The 20,568-nt window shown below is 41.0% G+C and overlaps 1 protein-coding gene across 1 annotated transcript in view; it reads right to left on the reverse strand.

The window, feature by feature from the left end:
- The window catches only part of Tes (testin LIM domain protein), a 39,719-nt gene that overhangs the window by 7,391 nt on the left and 11,760 nt on the right, over positions 1-20,568 (reverse strand). The window contains exons 2-4 of the mRNA XM_036181614.1: positions 11,961-12,046; positions 1,463-1,715; positions 271-600 (exon numbers count right to left, since the gene is read on the reverse strand). Coding sequence (XP_036037507.1) covers positions 271-600; positions 1,463-1,715; positions 11,961-12,046 — 669 coding nt within the window. The remainder of the gene's footprint in view (positions 1-270; positions 601-1,462; positions 1,716-11,960; positions 12,047-20,568) is intronic.

Here is a 20,568-nt window from a genome sequence, read left to right on the forward strand (position 1 = left end):
CCAAAATCTAGTGTCAACTACTGTGAACACATAATTTCAAAATTCTTCTTCATCATCATCTGAAAATTTGGCTTCAGATAGACATCCCAAACATAACTCTCTAAGGTAAGCTAAACTGAATTTTCACTCTTTTTTTTTTTTTTTTTTTTTTTTTTTGCCCTTACCGGATCCTTTTAGAAATGGAAGAGTGCCCCTCCCCACAAAAAACAGAAGTTGTAAGAAAGCAAACAATTCACAAACACAACGCAAGCCAACAGTGTGGCTACTCACATATTGGGTCTTCTTGGGCTCGGCAGACTTGTCCTTGGAGACCAGAGCTGCCGGAGTGTTTCTATCCCCAGCAGGGCTGTGCATCTTGTCCCCCTGAGCATTCATCTCAGAGGGGAGCTTCACATCACCCACTCCCAGAGCCTCGCTCTTATATTTCTTCACGAACTGCTCCATCTCCTTCACCTCTTTGGGTGACAACTCGTGGCACTTCGAAGGGTCCTGGTCATGTGCAGGGAGCTGCTTGGCCAGCTGCTTCTTCCGGTACTGTGCCCCCTCTGAGCCTGCCACTGGCTGCTTCTCCTTAGGCAGCATCTGCATGTACTGTCTGGCCTGGAGCACAGGGAGACCAGTGTGAAACAGGATTATTCAATCTTTTATAACACACACCAGAAACAAGTTTACTCAAGAAGAAGGGAATTCCATCCTTTTACTATAAACATCTAGAGATAGTAAAACATAAAAAATAGGTTTCTATGAATATAATGAACACATTCTTCTCTATGGAATTAACCCCCTCTGTCCAGTTTTTAAGACATTTAGATGACTACTATTTAGTTGTGCGAAATCAACAGATGCGTGGCTGTAAGAAAGGTTTTGGGTAAACCATTATGAGTATGGGTGGATCAGTGGCTTTTCCCTCATATACAAACATCATGTGCAAGATTTACTGTAAGGACGACCTAACTGACCTTCCAATGCTTCATCTAGTTGTCATAATAATGGAAGAAGCTTGATGCAAAATCACATTTTTTGCCTTTTATAGTAAAAGAAATATAATGTTGGAACATTTTTGTTCAGCTCTAAATAAGTCAGAAATTCTATTATTTATTCTTTCTCATAGACTCTTAGAAAAAGTCTTGAGAGTGTACCAGAAAAAAATGGTTAGATTAATATGAAACACCCAAATTTTTTTTCCTGGTTTTCACAGAATCACTAAAATTGTTAGAACATTTCCTTAAAACATAAGGTAAATCAGACAATGAAAAAAGTCTGTGAGTCATCTAGACTCATATTTTAAAAGTAATAGGAACCTAAAGTCAGTATAATGGGAACTCAAGGAAAACAATAGCTGTGTAATGGTTGACTATATCACAAAAGGAACTGCCCTAAATAAATAGAAACAACAATAACAACAAAAAGCCTCCTCCCTCATCCTCCCTCATCCTCCCCTCCCTGCCCCCCCAGTACTTACCAATGCCTGGTTCTGGACGGGGGGAGCCCACTCATAGGTAACAGTGTTGATGGAGACATTCTTCTTGGCAGCAACTGGATTGGTCAATATCATAACATTGCGTTTATACATGGGAATTCCATCTGACTTCAGCTTGGCAATCAGGGTGGTGTACTTGGTGTCTTCAAAGAGTCTTCCTACTTTCCGATCCTCTTCAGTGCTCAAGAGGACATCATGTTCTTCTTGCCCACATTTGCAGTTACGGCATATTTTTCTATAATTTGGGGGAAAGCAGCAAATGACCAACTACACCTAATTGGTGAGAACTACACATGCGCAGTCCATCATGGTTCATAAAATACTTTTAAAGGTATTTAAAAGGTATTATATATAATAATATAAAAAAGCAAGTACTTCTTCCATGGTGAGAAAGGAGTATTCACAAACTCAAGAAAGAAAGACACGTGAAAACACACCCTTGCTATATAAGACTTTGGAAATTTAGGTTATAATTAAAAAGTGCATGTTCAAGAGGGCCAGTTTGAGGATAACCCATTTGATGTTTGTTCCTCACACCTCCCTCTCTCAACACAATAAAAAAATATATAAAGCTGCCCAAAATATCATAGCAAGAGACTCCATATTCCATTCTTCTTCTTCCTGTAAGCAGGCTGAGGGTGACCTGTAAAGATGGTTCACTACTCTCTTGACCCAAAAAACCTTACAAAATCGTGCAAATTAAGAGGTTGAAATCTTCGTGTTCACTTTAAGAACACCAATGAAACTGCCCAGGCCATCAAGAGTATGCATATCCAGAAGGCCACCAAGTATCTGAAAGATCACTTTAAAGAAGCAAAGTGTGCCCTTCTGGCGGTATAATGGTGGAGTCGGTAGGTGCGCCCAGGCCAAACAGTGGGGATGGACACAGGGCTGGTGGCCTAAAGAGAGTGCTGAATTTTTGCCATACATACTTAAAAATGCAGAGTGATGCCGAACTGAAGGGTTTAGATGCAGCTTCTCTAGTCATTGAACACATCCAGTGAACAAAGAACTGAAAACATGCTGACAAATTTACAGAGCTCATGGCCAGATCAACCTATACATGTGCTCCCTGTGCCACATGGAGAAGATCGTCACTGAAAAGGAACGAACTGTTCCAGACCAGAAGAGGAGGGTGCTCAGAAGAAAAAGACATCCCAGAAGAAACTGAAGAAACAAAAACATATGGCACAGGACTAAATTCAGCATGAAATAAATGCAGATAAAAGAAAGACACACACACACACACACACACACACACACACACACACACACACAGAGAGAGAGAGAGAGAGAGAGAGAGAGAGAGAGAGAGAGAGAACAAGAGCCCACATTCCATTACCTGTTAATATTTCATTGCCTTTCCCCAAGTTTTTTTAAGTGAGTAGGAGATTCATATACTTGCCCTCATAAAAGGTCATACTTCTACATTTAGATCTATAGACTTCCTCACTTTCCCTTTCTGCTCCAGTTTCCATTTCCTTTCCTCTAATTCTTCTTCCTTTCCTTTCCATTTTCATATTTTTCTTTCCCCATTCCTTCCTTTTATCCCTTTTATTTTTTCAAACACTTACCCACTAACTGCCATGTATTCTTTTATGTATAAGAGAAAAATGGCCTGGTAGGTATTATTTTCTGGCCAGCCATGGTTGTATATTGACATCACGACTCCAAAATAAGACAAATAAGTCACTGATCCTCTGTGGGAGTTTAAGAACACAACCCTGTTCCACCAATCTCTCTAGCATCAGACATTCACTCATGCAACCTACATGCCTGTCCATTCGTGAAACAGCAGCATGCTTGAGGCCAGGACCCAATGAAATCCACAGATTTAACCTTTTGTTGTTGTTGTTGTTGTTGTTTGGTTTTTCAAGATAAGGTTTCTCTATGTAACAGCCCTGGATGTTTTGGAACTCACTACGTAGACCAGCCTGGCCTTGAACTCACAGAGATCTGCTTTCTTCTGTCTCCCCAGTGCTAGAATTGACCTTCTAAAATCTATTTCCTGGTGAGATGATTACACAGACACACATAGACATATTTTAATTGTATTTGTGTTAGGAATGGAAAAACAGACTACCACAACAGTAGAATTTTTACTTGAACCTGGTAAGGAAAGGATTCCCAAAGAAAGTAGTAGTTAAGTTTAGACCTGAAAGCTGCATATACCATACGTGTGGGGGTGTGCAAGTATGTGTTTATGGATGGGGAAAGGAGAAGAAAAGGCTCCCAACACATGAATAGAAAGAGGACTATTTGCAGTGGCACTAAATTAGGAAAGAGATACTCACATAGGTCCCATACCAGACAAAGCTGGTAGTGAGTGAGTGAGAAGTTGATGAGGGTGGAGAGCGAGACAGGCAAGAGACACCTGCAGACCCATCATGCAGAGTTTGACCTTCATTATAATAGCATTTATGAGTCACTGAATCATAGAAAATTAGAAACGTGAACAGATCTGCTGTTTTAAATATCACACAACCTACCATGCAGAGACTGGCTTAGAGATGAAACATACTTGAAGACTACATACATATTAATTATGCATCGAGTTAGCAACGGTGTGGTTTTTAATAACAGTGGCACTGTGGCTACTTTTAATGTAATTCACATGTTTAGTGGTCTTTGCTGTGGTCTGGGTAAGATATACAACAGCTGGAATTAGGGCATTAGACAGTGGACTCAAAAAGAAGAGATTTCAGATCTTCTCACAAGCAAATCTAACTAACCTTTGTGACTTAGGCTTAGTGATATACTCCAAACAAACAAACAAACAAACAAACAAACATATTTTAGTAATGAACAAGATGGTAAGATGAAGGTTTAATTCATCAAGATTAAAAATGCAGAAGAGAAATAGATTTGAGGTAAGGGGTGAGAGGTTGAAAGGATGGATGTCTTCAGAACTATACTATTGTGGTATTTGGATCGCCTGTGATATGAGACAATGATATCAAGTAGACTGGAAGACTCAACAATCTGGTGACAAAACAAGAGCCTCAGATCTTGAGATTCAGCGAGTAATACATAAGGAGAATGAACTGTGTCCAGCACCTTCACCTCCTGGGGAAAGCATGGCATGAAGGCTAAGGACCAGAGGGTGTCTGGCAAAGGACCAAATTGCGAAGGGTGACAGAGAAGGAAAGGGACAGGGACTCTGTGGTATTAAAGTTTTAAGCTTGGATGGAACACAGGGCAATGGAGTTGAGCACTTCAAAAAGCATTCTGCAACCTTAGATTGCTCAGGAGGTCAACACAGATGCAAATTAGCATTAGATACTATTAAATGTGTGTTAAATTACATAGATCACTAACAAAATAACTTTAGAGCTTAGATGCTCATACCAGAAAGGACAAAAGGACAATTACCGGATGGGTGAAGTATTCCACCCAGGAAATTGTGGGAAAAGGTCAAATTACTCTAAACCACAAGGAATAAAAGTAAGAATGACAGGGGAAACTAATCATGTGAATGCCCACTTTTCATTACTGGATGCATCAACATCTCTCTTGATCACTACTGGTGATTCAGGGGCTGATGCTGCCCCTTTCCCTTTACAATCGGACATTTATGAGAGGGATGTGGTGAGCTGGGGAAGCAGTGTGCTGTAGGGATGTGAGCCACAGCTTGTTTCCATTCTCTTAACAAGGTCTTTCTGTTGTTTTTTAAATAATACATAGCATGACTGTCAAAAAAAAAAAAAAAGAATCAGGAGGAAAACTACAAAACACCCATCCCCAATCCACCATACACTGAGGGTATATTTTATAGTTAGTATATTAATTTTAATATTTGAAGCTAGAAACTAACTGTGCTCTCTCCAATTCTATTCATACTGTCCTGTAGACACTGTTCAGAGCAGTGAGGAAAAAATAAATGAAACACAATAAGAATTCGCCAGAAAGAAAGCAAGCATTCTGGAGTGATGAGTTGATGTGACTACTGGTCACACAAAGGCACAAAGCATTAGCATGAAGAAGATTTCAGCAGGTTTTCTAATTTAAAGTTAATATTTTACACCAGAACAAGGAAAAACAAAGCACTAAAAGTTAAATGGATATCTTTGCCAAATAACAAATTCTTAAATAATATGTTTTTGTGTCTCCAGTTTTCTTAAAACTCATTCTAGTACATAAACTAAAAACACTAGGTATCCCGTGGAGAAAAGAAGAGAGGGAGAGAGGGAGAAAGGGGGGAGTGGAAGGGGAGAGGGAAAAAGAGGGGCAGCTATGGGGGATGAACAGACACATCACCTTTCTTGTACACATACTGGTCAGGAAACTTTATTTGGTAAAAATCTGTGGAGAATTAATGTATTTTATTATAGCTATAAAAGATCCTTTCTTCCATCTGGTTATCTCATACCCCCATCTAGTGGAAAGGATGAGATCACCCTTCTACAGTGTGGTCTTTATTCACCTGCAGTTACCCAAGGAAATTATCTACAAAACTATCGCATGGTGCTTAGATCAAGGTTACAATTATACCTTCTGGAGAGGGAGTGAGGTAGGGGAGGAATTCCGTCCTCGAGACAGGTAAACAAACCTTTATAAGGCCAGGGACTATGGTGTGCATCCTAGCAATCAGCAAAGTGGCTGCTTATAGGAACAGGCATAGAAGGTGACTCCGACTTTGGATTTGGTGACCTAGGTTTGCACTGGTAAATATGTGTACCGTAAAATAAGGAGTTTGATTTTTTTGTTTTGTTTTCAGTGACCAATAAAAGACACGATAAGGGAAATGAAACTTGGTGGTTTGTAAACAAGTTTTAGCAAACTGTAGGTACAGTTACATTTACTATGCAAATCCTAAGTAAAAAGGCTAAGTGGCCAATAACACTAGACCTATGTCTACAGTAGTTTTATTACATGGCTTGGTCATCCTTTGGAGGATTCATTTTATGTGAAGACTCTTTTTCCTACCAATCCCTTTACCTACCCACTATACCTCTAACAAGCAAATCAACAGCCATGCTGAACAGGGAAGAAGTAAGAAAGTGTTGCATTATCCCAGATCCTCAGGTTTCTAAGTAGAGAAACCCTATTATCGATTACTGAACAGTTTTAAATCAAGAATGGTGTCTAGCTCTTCTGCATTCTCACGGGGATCATTTTGGGATTGAACACTTGGTAAAACGTGACTCAGAAAGGACCGCCATCGCCACAGCTGCTGAGTGAGCACATCCCCCCAGCTCTTCCCCAACACCAGCAAGCCACCTCCACCTATAAAACCTGGGCAGGTGTCAGGATCTGGACATTGTGGAGACCTGGGAGTTAAAAGTTATTCTTAAATCATTTCATAATAATTCTTACAATTTAGTCTACAGTGTCAGACACACACACACACACACACACACACACACACACACACACACAAATATATAGAACAAACCCAGACTCCAGATTTAATATTTTATGGAATAACTTAAGAGTTCTTTACTTAAATCCAAGGAAGAAAGAATGGAATTTCTAAAGGCTTACCAAAGAAAAACACAGAAATTTACAGTTTCAAGTGGAAAGCAGCCAAGAAACTCCAATTCACCCTCCTGGGAGAGAAATGTTTTTTGTATCATGATTCATAAAAATGATTATTGTTCTATCGCAAGTAGCGGAACCTGGAGAGCTCTGGCACACTGCCAGCTGTCCTGGTGATCTAAGACAAGGCTATGCCACCGCTACAAACCATAATTTAAAAGGCTGGAAGCTACCCTTTTGTAACAGAGATATACATATATGGGCAGGAGTGTGGGGCTCTGTTACAGAATTCAATACAAGGGTTACTCCATTTATGGTGGGGAATCTTCAGTTTTCTACCAGCTTTAAATCAATCAGAAATTCTCCAACATGTGCATGATGAAGTAATTTCATCTTTTATAAAATGTAACTATTTAACATAGGTAAGGCAAGAGTATAATTCCATTGCTTATATGATGAGTGAGTGGTTATGGTTGTAATGGTCTTACTATATAGTCTGCATAAAAAAAAAAAATTGGCTACAAATGTTTTAAAATCTTGCAACTGCACCAGACATTTCATAAATACTTCTATCTGCATTTTTCTGAAAGTGTGTCCCATAAATAGTTCTTGTTGGATAGATATCAGCTTTCTTAATCTCTGGTTTCCCTCTAGTCTTGGAATCTCCAGCACACTGAAGAAGGGATGAGCTCTCAGAAAAAGGACGTCACTGTTGTCCGGGATGTCTGGGCCACTAAAATCACACTTCAGAGCAGACAGCCTGGTGAAGCTCAGTTGTCTGGTTGTGAAAGTGACCATGTGTTCTGATTCTAATGTGGCCTGAAGAAAGATGGTTAGGTGGACTTTGCCAAGCTCTGGGTTCAAGGTCAGCTTTGCCTCTGTAAGCCGCGACATCAGTGAGGTATTTATTTACTCTTCTAAGAATGCTTCCTCACATAAAACAATGGGTGTTAGAGACATTAGTAAGAATCAGGACCATAAAATGCTGTCATAGACAAAATCTAAGGCCAACCCTAAGACTTTCACCCCTGATATTTGTCTCATGAGTAAGATTTTTATTTGGTAAATGGGGGGAGGGGTATCCACACGGACCTACTTTAATCACTCAAGACTTTGTAAAGTAATGGAAAGAGAAGTCAGAGAGATTAGAGACCCAGAAAGGGTTCTCAGTGCTATTGACTTGAAGATGGAAGTGACTGTATGTCAAAGTACGTGTGTGGCTTCCAAAGACGGCAGCAATCTCATCTGGAGACAGGGACCTCAGTTGTCCAACAGCAACAAAAATCAAATTATACAGACAGCAGGAATGAGCAATTAGATTAAAACACACACACACACACACACACACACACACACACACACACACACACACACACCAACCCTTGGATATTGGCTTTCTGAGATGCCGCCATGAACAGAATTGGCTGGGCTGTCCCTTCTCACTCCTTCTAAGTGTAAGAACAGAGGCTCAGTGAATTCATAGACAGTGTTTCTACCTGCTCAGTTTGTAGTAAGCACTTTCACAGAAAACCACCACATGTGTGGCATATAGAAATGGTTCATAAATTTTATATATATATATATATATATAAAACTCATTGGCATTCACAAGTCATTATAACATTTTTCAAGTTTTGCTATTTTAATGAGGTTTGGTAAGCAGAGCTGGAAGTTTCCCTCTGAACTTCTATAAGTACACAGATTTATTTTTAGTTTTCTATAACTTTTGTGACACATTCCCAACTTCCATCCACCTCTCTAGATCCATGCTCCACCCGCAGCCCTCTGTGCTGTGCCAAGATGCTGCCTATATAAGGTGGGCTCCCCTGTCCTCAGCAATGGGGCAATGGGACGCACTAGCCAGAGGCTTAAGGGTGAAACAGAGGGAAGCCGGAATGCTCTGTAGTATTCTGGAGAAATGATCTCTAACTTAGGAATGTGTGGAAGCACAGAAAAGAGGAGCCCCCAGATTACACTGTCCCCCTCTAATCCATATGCTGAACTCCCACTGCCCACAGAAGCATGGTTAAAAATTAAAACATCCAGGGGGTAACTCAGGATCAATGAGGTCATACAGAAAGAGTCTTAATCTGATAGGATTGGAGGCTGTATATACATGGATAACCCTTTCCCATGTGTGTGTGTGTGCACACGCACACATGCACTGGCCATGAGGATGCATAGTAAGGATGTGATTGCCTACAACTCAGAAAGCAGACCCTTGGCAGACTTTGCAGCTTTCACAACGGCTGCAGAAATGCATTTGTACTTAATCCACTAAATCTGTGGTGTTTTGTCATAGCAATTGGAGCTAACTAATACAATGGGCAACAGTAGTGCATGATCTAAGAATTCCTGTTTCTATTGCTGGGAGGTAGCGTCTTTCCAAACATGGACGCATGTGGTAAGAAATTCAGAGAATTTTGGGAAATAACATGGAACGACGGAGTACATGATGCTTAGAAGGAGAGAGAGACAGGCTGGATAAACAAGTGGAGACCAGATGCTGAGGTCTGCCAACAAAGGCCAAAGAATGTGATGAAAGGAATGGGTCAAGTGTAACTGGAGGGGCTTTAAGCAATTAAGAAGTACCTATCAAAAACCGTTTTCAACATACTAGGGCTACGGGGAGGCTGCAGTGGTGAAAAGGTACAGACTAAATTCTAAATGTCAAGACTGACTGTCAAGAGGAGGAGATTCAGTAGCTGGGGAGCCCATGACTCTGGTCTGCAGATGGCATCTTTGTACTTAGGACCATGGATCTGAAATATGTTATTATGTCTATACCAAAAGGGGGCTAGAGAGATGACTCAGTGGTTAAGAGCAGTTGCTGATCTTCCAGAGGGCAAAGGTTCAGTTGCAGCATCCACATGGTTGCTAACAATTGTCTGTAACCCCTAACAATCTTATACCCTCTTCTGGCTTCTGAGGGCACCAGCCACACATGTGGCATACAGACATGCATGCAGGCAAAATGTCCATACACATAGAAGAAATAAAACATTTAAAGATGCATTTAAAAATACTGAAAACTAGCTGTCCCCAGAGGTCAATGGCATTTGCCTCTGGTCTTCCAGTTATGGAAGTTGGGGAATGATGAGAAATCCTAGCGGAGAAATGTGTCTGGAACCCCTCCAGGAGGATGACAGCATTACTAAGAAATATCATCTGGAGCGACCATACAAGCACCAGCTGGGTTGGAGGCCAACTACTAATATTTACGATGCTTGGACTCCAAGACTGTGGCTAGTTTATCAAAGCAGCCTGTGTGATAAAACTAAAGAAAGAACGGGTTTTCGTGCCATGAAGGTCAGCTCCTGCCTGGCCAATGTTTTAACAATTTGAAAATATCAGAATGATAACAACCTGCTGGAGAGAAATGATGCAGACAAAGAAGTTATTCTAAACTAACCTGATTTACAGGAAAGGAAATATCTCTTAGGTATGAGTTTGAAAAGATCTCACGAGCAGTTTACAGAATTGTGTAGCTGCAAGGATTAGTTTAAGCTTGAAAACACTGTGTCCAGCAGAGGGAGATGTGTCCCTCTACAAAGTCTATCTTTTGGTTCCTCATCCTCGGGTTCAATAGAGACAATGTAAAACAAACAAACATCTGTTGTTCTTCCCCAAACAATACAACAGAGCAACTAGTCACAGAATTTACCATGTATGTAGATACTGTAAGAAATCTGAAGAAGCGTATGGATAGAATGCAAGCAAACACCAGAGGTTGATGATGACATCTGAGCATGTGTGATTCTGGCTCTCCAGTGGTACCAGGAGATAACCTCTAATCCTGAGAAACTGTTTTTCTGTTCAATGATATTACCTTTGTATTTCCCTATAGCTATTAAAGTCTGGGATTTACAAACTCAGTAGAAAATTCTAAACTCTTTGAAAATGAGCAACAAAAATAAAGAACCAAACCACCACTTCTGGAAATAGTGATGTTCCTTTTGCCATCAACTTTTAAGACATTTTTATCTATTACCTATGGCTTATTAAACATGCAAGCTTTTAAAGCAGACAAATATGCCAGATTTTATTATGTCTCTCTTCAGCTTACACTGTATACAGCCGTAATGGATGCTGAAAATTTTCATTCTAGTGTCTATGGCAATCTGAAGCATGGAAGTAGTTGTTAAATGAAGTTCAGTATGAATGGGGCCTACAGCTCAGTGGGAGAATGTCTGCCTTGCATACACAAGGCTCTGGGCTCAATCCTCAGTATTTGAAAAGAAAAAACTGCCACAGGACAACCATTATCCACTGTATAACTGGTTTTTATTTCTCTTGACAATATTATGCTTACTCTAGCTAGCTTCCTGCATGTGGAAGAACTTTTATGCTCTTTGAAAGAACAGGTTTCCATTTTTAGATTTACAGGCTACAAATAAGATTTACCCAAAGTAATTGAGCCATTACTTCTATCCTGCAGATACCTGACAGCAATTCAAAAATGGGCAACAAATTACTTCTTTTAAAAGTTTCAAGTTCCTGAAAGTTTCTCAGTAATAAATTTACCGCTGAGGGAAGGTTTTAAGAACTGAACTTAGCGTCATTTCCTGACAACTAGGATATGAACATGTAACTGATGCACGCGGACCGCCTTGCAAAGGCAAGTAGGAGCTGTGGGGAATTAACAATTAGTAACAAGTTAATTAGCAGTCCTGCGGGGAGGGAGCACCACAAACTCCTCTGCCACTCAGAGAGGGCATATTCAGTATTGGGGAGCGGGGCGCATAAAACACCTGAAGGATAGCAAATGAATCAAGCAACTCTAGTACAAGTGGTTTTGCCCAGCCCAGTCTGCCTCACCTCACAATACAAACGAACGAACATCGAAGAGTTCCACTCTTATTAACTCCTTAGGGAACAGAAGCCCCACAACTGCAGACAGAAGCAGCTGCTAAGGAACTTGTCAGAGAGCACAAGCATGCTGTCCCAGGGGCCCTGCCCCAGAGGCTAAAACGCTGATGACACTAAGGTACCCAGAGCTCACCTCCAGAAGTGCAGTTCAAACCCTTCACAGTTCTCTTTGCATCGTAGACAAGGGGCTCCAAATCCTTGTTCATGACCTAAGCCCATCTGCGAAGCAGGAGAAACAAAAGGGAATCCATTATTACGATTTTTTTAAAGTTTTAAAAATTCAATCAACCACACTTTTAATTCCACTTAACACTCTCGCTGATGGAAGTCTTAAACAAATCTTTTATGAGCTTCATATTGTTTAGCCAACAAAGGCAGCGGGTACGTAAATGGAAGCTCCGAGTTCACACATCGCATACTCTGTATTCTCATTGCCTTTGTCCTGGAAGGAAAAGAGGCAAATACAACTTTATAACAACTTTAGAGAGGACTACAAATACTGAAAGTCACAGACGTCATGAATTTATGTCTTGGCCCATTATGTACCCTGCATACCTCAAGCACAGGGAGCATTCACAGGGCAGAGACTAGACAGCAAACAGCATTATTTTACACTGTGAAAATACAATCAAAGCAACTGCAACTATTTATTGAATACCAGAAACAGTATTCTAGTATACTTACTAATTAAAATCTTACAAAACCTCACAAAACAGTTATGACGCAGGCACCCCTGCACTCTGTTCTTGTATTTTCCTTATTTTTTTTTCCTTTTTTGGTGTTTCAAGAGAAGGTTTCTTTGTGTATCCTTGGATGCCCTGGAAATTGCTCCATAGACCAGGCTGGCCTTGAACTCAGAGATCTCCTGGCCTCTGCCTCTGAGTGCTGGCATGAAAGGTGTGAGTCACGACCGCCCAGCTTGCTCTCTGTTCTCTAAAGATGATGTCATTGAAACACAAAAAGTCTTTAGAATTTGCTCAGGATCAAAATGTTAGTACATTCTGGTACTGGCAAGGAAGCCTCCTCCCTGAGAACCCGCTCTCATAGTACTCAAAAGTGTTGTGAAGGCTGCCAAGGGAGAAAAGCAATCAGCAGGCTTGCCCAACCATAAATCTAGATTTCACAATGTCCAGCCTGGAGAGACAGCCATGATGGAGCAGCAGTGGTACTTTTATTTGAGGGGCAATGAACAGCTGTCTACTTGGACTTAAGACCTGCCCAGTGGGTAGAGATTTATGCCTGGTACTGTAATCTGAACAATTATTTACAGATAAGAGGTCATGGATGCTAGAGAAGAACTTATACTGCCAGTTTCCTAAACCAGTATAATATCTAACTGTAGTCTAAATACATTACCTTATACCTACTGACAATGGTATCTCTCAGGCTTCATCAAAGAAGTGTCTTCTTGTAGCAGATAAAAATTATTATGGAAATCCACAAGTGGTCAAAATGTAGAGAGCAACTGACTATGGGGAACCCATGTCCAGTGATACATCTACAAAATGGCTCAGGGATCATCAGGGGAGGGTGGGGTACCGTAAGAGCCAGAAGACCAGATGCTGGCTGCTAGTTAGTACCATTTGGATATGAACAGGAAGCTGCATCCATGAATGTTCAAATATATAGTTCAAATACACAATTGAAAGCATGCTAAACAAGAGACCTTTGGACTTAAGAACATTAAGATACCTGTGCTCACATGTAGTAGTAATGAAGCCCTTCTCTGGGATTCATCTAAATAAAAACAGAACTGAATGGAGTGACACTAACTTCTTTTTCTGAACACACATACTTTCATCTTTTGTGAGTGTCCAGACTGAGTGAAGACACCAAAAATGTCACTGACAAGGAATTAAGTAAATAAGAGTGGAAAGAGGTCACACCAGTATATATTGTGTCCTTATGTGATCCAAGGGAAGAAGTCCTAATCAAAAACAAAACACAAGCCAGGCGGTGGTGATGCACACCTTTAATCCCAGCACTCAGGAGGCAGAAAGGTGCAAAGCTACACAGGGAAACCCTGTCTCAAAAAACCAAACACACACACACACACACACACACACACACACACACACTCACACAAATAAAGACACCACCTAGTTTTCAAAATCACTGAGGCCACAAGACAGAATTTCGAGCTGGCATTGAACTTTTTCTGTCTATGACAGAAATTATTTTACATTTCCACATGTTGGGCTACAAAACTTAAACTCACTGACACCCAACGGAAGATCTCTCTATCTTATGCCACATTGTTGGGTAGAAATCTCTATGTTGAACCCTCTCTTTCAACCTTGATTGTGATAAACAAGCACAATACCACTCTAAGAAAAGGCATTACTGAGTCACACTCTCACTCCCTGTTCAGTAGACGCACCTGCTTCTAGACTGAGTTCTAATGGGGAATGCAGTTCTAAAACCCAATACAGTAACAATGTCTAGAGAAGACATAGCTCTACAAGTGTGTCCTGAATTGCTTCTGCTCTGCTCCTAACTGGGGCTTCTGGTAGTCTGTCAGTCTCCTCTCCAGAGTCAAGCATATCCCAGATGAAGGAAAGCATACCGATTCTACTTTGTAGAGCCAGACGCATGCAACCCACCCCTGAGCTCTTTAAGGTCCATTACCATACCTTTTAATGCACAGTGTCAGAGGACCTGAGGTTCACCAACTCCTTTGAATTTCAGTTCAACAGTCCTAGTTGTTCTAAATCTCCAGCAATTTATCTCTATCCTTTACTCCATGGTCAGGATTCCCTGAAATCTAAGACCCAGAATCCTCACACACTTCTTCCCTTCTCTTTGCCCCCAGCATGGACCACCCCAATTGGGTAGAGTCATCCTTTTCTCAAAAGAAATGATGGTTATTTTTGGACACCCAAGTCTTACAGGTTAGTTTCTGTCCAGTTCTCTGTTCTTGAGAACTCTTGGTGAGGAATTTTAGGGAAGATGGTATCTAATGATACTAGGAATGCAGGATTATGTAGGATGGAGTGGAAGAGTAGACAGGGAGGCCTAGGTGGTGTTAGCTCCTTGTCAGCCACTTAGACAATTGAAAGCCAGACCCTTGGACTCATATGAACTCTAAGATTTGTGTGATTATAAGTGATAGTGACATAAGAGTTCACTTCACCAGTTAACAGGAAAACTGTATTGTTATAAATGTTAGAATATAACAAAACAGAGAACTGTGAAAATGAAGAAAGACCATCGAAGAAGAGCCAAGAAAACTGTGATATGGTCCCAGTGTCAGCTACATTTAAGGATTTTTGAAATCATTTTTCTCCTTTGGGTTTTGTCTAGATAAGGAAAGAATTGAATCAGTTTGACCCCAACTTTTTTTTTAAACTCAAAAATTATGATTGTAAATCATATGTTGGGTAACTTTATCTTCTGTTAGCCACTTGTCAACCTATGAGAGCTAAATTGCTAAATGTAAAATACACTTGAGGAAGGCAGTGTATTATCAGCTCATACGAGCCAGTCATTTGGACCTCAGTCTGTAAAGTATGCATGGGCACAAGCAACTCTGGTTGTGAGTGACTCTTCTCAGTTCTGCTGTGCATTGTTATTTCACCAGCTGTGTGTGATGACATTCTCTGCAGATCAACAACTGGTACCTAAAAAAACACATGGTTTTCATAAGCACACAAGTTCTGATGCTGTCTACTTCATATAATTTTAGCAACACATTCTGGCCATTGTCAATAGAAGGATATGACAGATTAATTTTTCTTCTTTATCGTCCAAGAAAACAGGTCCTCCGGATTGACTATATTCGGAGAAATCATAGCTGGGCTTTGAGAACACCCATCAAGGTCCTCTGAAAGAATAACAGTCACTCTATAGTCATTATCTTGAAATACTAGTCACAAAAAAGTCTTTTTAAGTAACTATAACTGTAGGCTCCAGAAACTCAGCTTACAGTTCCATAACCTGAGTCTCCAAGCCCCCTCTTCCCTCTGTTTATTTTAGAGTTAGAAATGGAAATGGCATCAATTTCTCCATAATCATAATGTCAAGAAACCAGATATGTTGGCAACGTTTCAGGTGACCCTCTCGATCCAGAGCAGAGGGATCACATGTCAGATACTTGAAAGAGAATAGGGGGAAAGAGAAAGGGAAATAAAACATCTGGTATTTCAAACATGGTCTGAGCTGATCTGGAGACAATTTGGATCTGGAAGATATTATACAGTATTCAGGGTGAGATCATGGGAGTTGTGCCGACTTATAACCAAATTTCCCTGTGGAGCACGTTACTGAGATGGTTTAATCACCTTGGAATGAAGTTTCCTGAGGAAAATCATATGAGATGCACTTATTCTGTATTCTCTTCTGTGTGTACACATATTTACTCTCATAGAGGACACATACGTGCAAGTGTATACAGAGACACACATCTATATACGTGTATGCATTTACATTACAGTCACAGACAAATGAATACCATTTCTAAACAATGCTTCTCATAGAAATAAAGTAGTTTCTGTGAAGCCCCACCCCCTTTCCAATCAATAAGTCTTGACTCATCTCTGATACAGGTCTTAAACTGGAATTGTTCAGATCATCATTGCCTGCTCTCCAATCTCTACCAAGATTATATATATACATACATATGAAGGGGGAATTTAGTCAAAGGCTGACACAAAACAGGAAGAGAAACACCCTTCAACATTTATATACTTTGCCAACTTTCAAAGGCAAGAAAACAGACGAATTATCCCTAGTAAAACCTCTAGGTTCACCTTTTTTTTTTTTTTTTTAATTTAGAGAAGATCAAAACTCCCTTCTCTCACCCATTTCAAAATAGATGAGAGAAAGACTAAAGAGAAGGTTGTGACCATTTGCCTCATCGCCTGACTGAGGGTCCAAAGTCTTCTCAATCCTAGGTAGGAATACTTAGTGTGGGCCGCACCCTAAACACGCCAAGTTGCTCCCTCACCTGCAGCCAGTGTCCCTGTTCAAACTCTCCTCATGGCCATGGAGTGCCACACTCTAACGGATCCCTCCTCCTGTATGTCATCCTGCTGTTTCAAAAATTAGTTCACCATTCACTGCTCTCCTCCTTGCCAGACACTTTTAATGAGAAAATGAATTCCTCTTTTCTCCGATGTCAGAGGAGTTCCTTTAAAACTGGCCCATTTCCCCTCCTGTAGCTGTGTTCCCAGGAGTGCTGCCCTGTCTCGGTCTCCATTCTTTCTCTACATCTGTCCAAATCTCTCTCTACCCAGTCTACAGGTCCAATGTCAATGTCTGTAACTCAGAGAAGCTTTCTTCAACAGTTCCCTGTGTTATTCTCCCTGATTCCTACAGGTCTTGGTAGAAATCTTACTGTTTAGTGCATCACTGTACTCTGGCTATTGACGCATCAATTTACCATTAGCTATGAGCTGCTGACTTTGAACCTGAAATTCTAGCAATGCCAGAAGGTTTTACCTATTTAATTGCTTTAATCAAGTGCTCTTTTACATAGTATCTTGTTGCAGGGATTTTGATCGCTCTGGGACACCGAGGCTGTTAAATAAAGTTTACCTTGATTCGGGAGTAGAGCTAGTGACCAGCTCACTGGAATTGGCCTTAGAGAATCCAGTAATTTGGATAGAGAAGCCACAGAGGAAGGGGACTTGAGTTTTGGTTAGTGTTAATTGAGTATTCAAAAGCCAGTTTAGCCACAGAATAGAATTATGGACAACGTAATTTAGGTTTCCTATATTTCAGGTGAACAATGGATAGAAAGACTGTAATCTATCTTAGTTTAAGCAGGTTCCTTAGGAACACGTTGGGTGACCGCTGTCCCTCTGTGAGTAAGCTTCACCAGGAAAAGGCCTCCCCTGAATCTGTTACTTTGAGAAAACTCAGTGCAAGCTGTAATGATGTCACAGTTAATAGCCTATGATTGCTGCTGAAATCACTTCTTCATTAAGATTGGTTCCACTGAAGGACTCTGCAGTGACATGAGCTTACGCAGCATGTCCTCAAAACCTCCTCTTTCTTCTCTATAAAAGGGATTTCAGAACCCGAGTCCCAAAGGTATCTGCAGGAGTTCCTTTAAAGAATGTGGATTGCAGCAAACGCTCCTGATTTGGTCTTGTGTCAGTCACTACTTCCACAGCTGGGTCCAAAGAGGGGTCGCTCAGACAGAAGTATACTAAGACGCTCTGAAGACACTGTACCCCAGAATTTGAAGTGCCACCATTCTTGGCATATGCAAGATCTACAGCATAATTGCTCCCAGAGTACTCCACCAAAACACATTAGAGCAAGGGTAGGTGACCACACAGTCGAGTAACTTACTGACTCTTGTTCCCCACCTGTCTAGTTGGAGTGTATGTAGAAGCAAGGGAAGTACAGGCGCGTTTTCACAGTAATGAAAGGCTGGCAGTAATGGCTGAGAAAGCTGTAGGAGGCGCTGCCCAAGGAAGCTGGGAAATCTGAAGTCAGAGAAAGGCCCAGAGGAGAAGGAACAAGTAATAGGGGAAAAGACTGACATGCAGAAGAAAAACACGCTCTCACAGAAGTCAGGGAACTGAGACAACAGGAGAGGAGAGGACTGACTGAAGAAGGCTTCCTACTGCCTGTCCTCCTGGCTGCTAATTTACTTAGTGCCCAGACTTTCCACAGCACCCCTTACTCGGGAAAACAAATCAAAACTGAATACAGTGTGCCATAACTAATGTAGCCCTGTTAGCTAACCTTTGATGGGTCAGAGAACTGTTTGAGGCTAGGGGCATGGCGCAGTGGCAGTGTGGGAGTCAAGCTTTGAGTTTCTTCCTAATGCCAGAGGAAAAAGAATGAGCGAGAAGGCTTTGGCTCACCATGTACTGTGTTCATTACTTAAACACTATTGCAGGAGGACTTCATTAAGAAAACACACAGGCAGCATTGACATTGCTTAATGGTTCAAGAAAACTAGGACGTTTTCAAAGCATTCATATACTTTCTATTTATAACTACAATCAAATTCCAGTTGCATGCTACTTCAATTTCCCTTTGTCTTGGTAGAACAATCAAAGAAACTAAGGTTAAGTGATTACCAGGCCCATTCCCAAGTCATCAATGATGCTCCAGAAGCTATGGTCTACTTGCTTTGACTCTTTCCTGTGCACAGGATACTACAGACTGCAAAGGTACTTCAGAATGAGGAAGGCCACCAAGACTGTTGTCACTACAGGACAGTGACAAGACTCCATCCCAGCAATAAACAGGTGCCATGACATGGTGTCTAAAAACCTAAAAATCCACCCACCCCCAGTAAAGACAGTTGTTTATTCTGTCCTTTCTGACCATAGTGCTCTGTTCATGCTTCAACATTTGTATGAGCTGGGGTCAGCTAGCTGCACCAGCAGCCAGCCATGCTTCTGTTCAGTTCCCGACAAGTGGCTCAGGGTAGCATTTGTTTAGATCGCTCGTCTGTTTCTAGTGGTCTCTCATTTTCCTCCCGCTGGCTTGGGCTACTTCCCAGATAGGAGCAGGGCTCCAAGAAAGCAGGGAGAGACAGGCAAGGTCTCTTGAAGTCCAAGCCCGGAACTGATTCTAGCACATGCAATCTACCCTATTGTGCCAAATAAGTCACATGACAGTACAGACTGAAAGGGGGATGGGCAGAATGAATTTAAAGGGAGGGACTGCAAAGAGCTATGGAATTCTTGGAAGTAGTTAAAATAACTGAAGAGTCTAACTAAAAAGACATGCCAGTTCCCTATCCTGACACTTGACACTGTAGAATCAACGGTTTATTTTTGCAAACTTAACACAGCTTTGGAAAAGAAAACAATTCAATCCAGAAATGTGCCATATCCCAGGTTACTAGCTTTAACAGAGTCTTTCTTTGCATTCAGGAAAGCACCAATTCACAGTAATTTGCTGTGAGCATGTCATCACAAAATTCTTGATGATCCCATTGGGTGTTTATTAAATGGCGTGATGATTTCTGTATGGTTTTCTTCCCTCTAGATTAGAATTTTTTATGATGGTGATGATGATATAATTGTTTGTTTTCTATGTGTAGGCTCCAGACATAGTGTTTCAAATGTTAGTTTCATTTATGTTGGCATTCTTTGTAACTGGGATAGTTGAGGATGAGGCTATAATAGGGTACAGAGGGTTAAGTAACGTTGTCAGTGACATAGAGTTGGAGGGAATTAGCACCAAGAACTGACGCCAGGATACACTACAAACACTGATATAATTCTGGCTCTCTAGACCTTTACTTATTAGCGCTAAGAGCCATCTAAGCATCCTTATCAAAGAATTTTGGAGCACTATTAGCAGTTCACTGAGTAATCAAAACCAAAGAAGTAAAACAAACAAACAAACAACCTGTCCAGATTAAGAGGTAAATATCAAAGCTGGGATTCAATCGAAAAAGTGGGAACAGCAAGCTCTGAAGTGCTTCCTTCAAAGCCCCCATGTAAGGCATATGTATGGAGTATGCCAATGGTTAGTGTTCTGATTGAATTCATCTGGTCCACAGAAGTTACAAGAAAACATTCTACTGCCCTGTCTGTGCTGTTTTGAAGACTGTGGAGGTGGGGTACATGTGTCTTAGCTCCCCTCCTTCCCTTGGTCCTCTTTCTCTTTGGACAACTTTGCATCCTATCGGCACTGACATATTCTAATCCTTGCACCACAGCTTGAACATTTCTTTCTGTAGCATACTTTGAATTTGTTGTCGCATCTAACAGGTCAGACTTTGTAACCTCTCTTAAAAACCTCAGGCAATTTGACATTTTCCACAG

The sequence above is a fragment of the Onychomys torridus genome, chromosome 3 (genome assembly GCF_903995425.1).
Source record: "Onychomys torridus chromosome 3, mOncTor1.1, whole genome shotgun sequence".
NCBI classification, from domain to species: domain Eukaryota; kingdom Metazoa; phylum Chordata; class Mammalia; order Rodentia; family Cricetidae; genus Onychomys; species Onychomys torridus.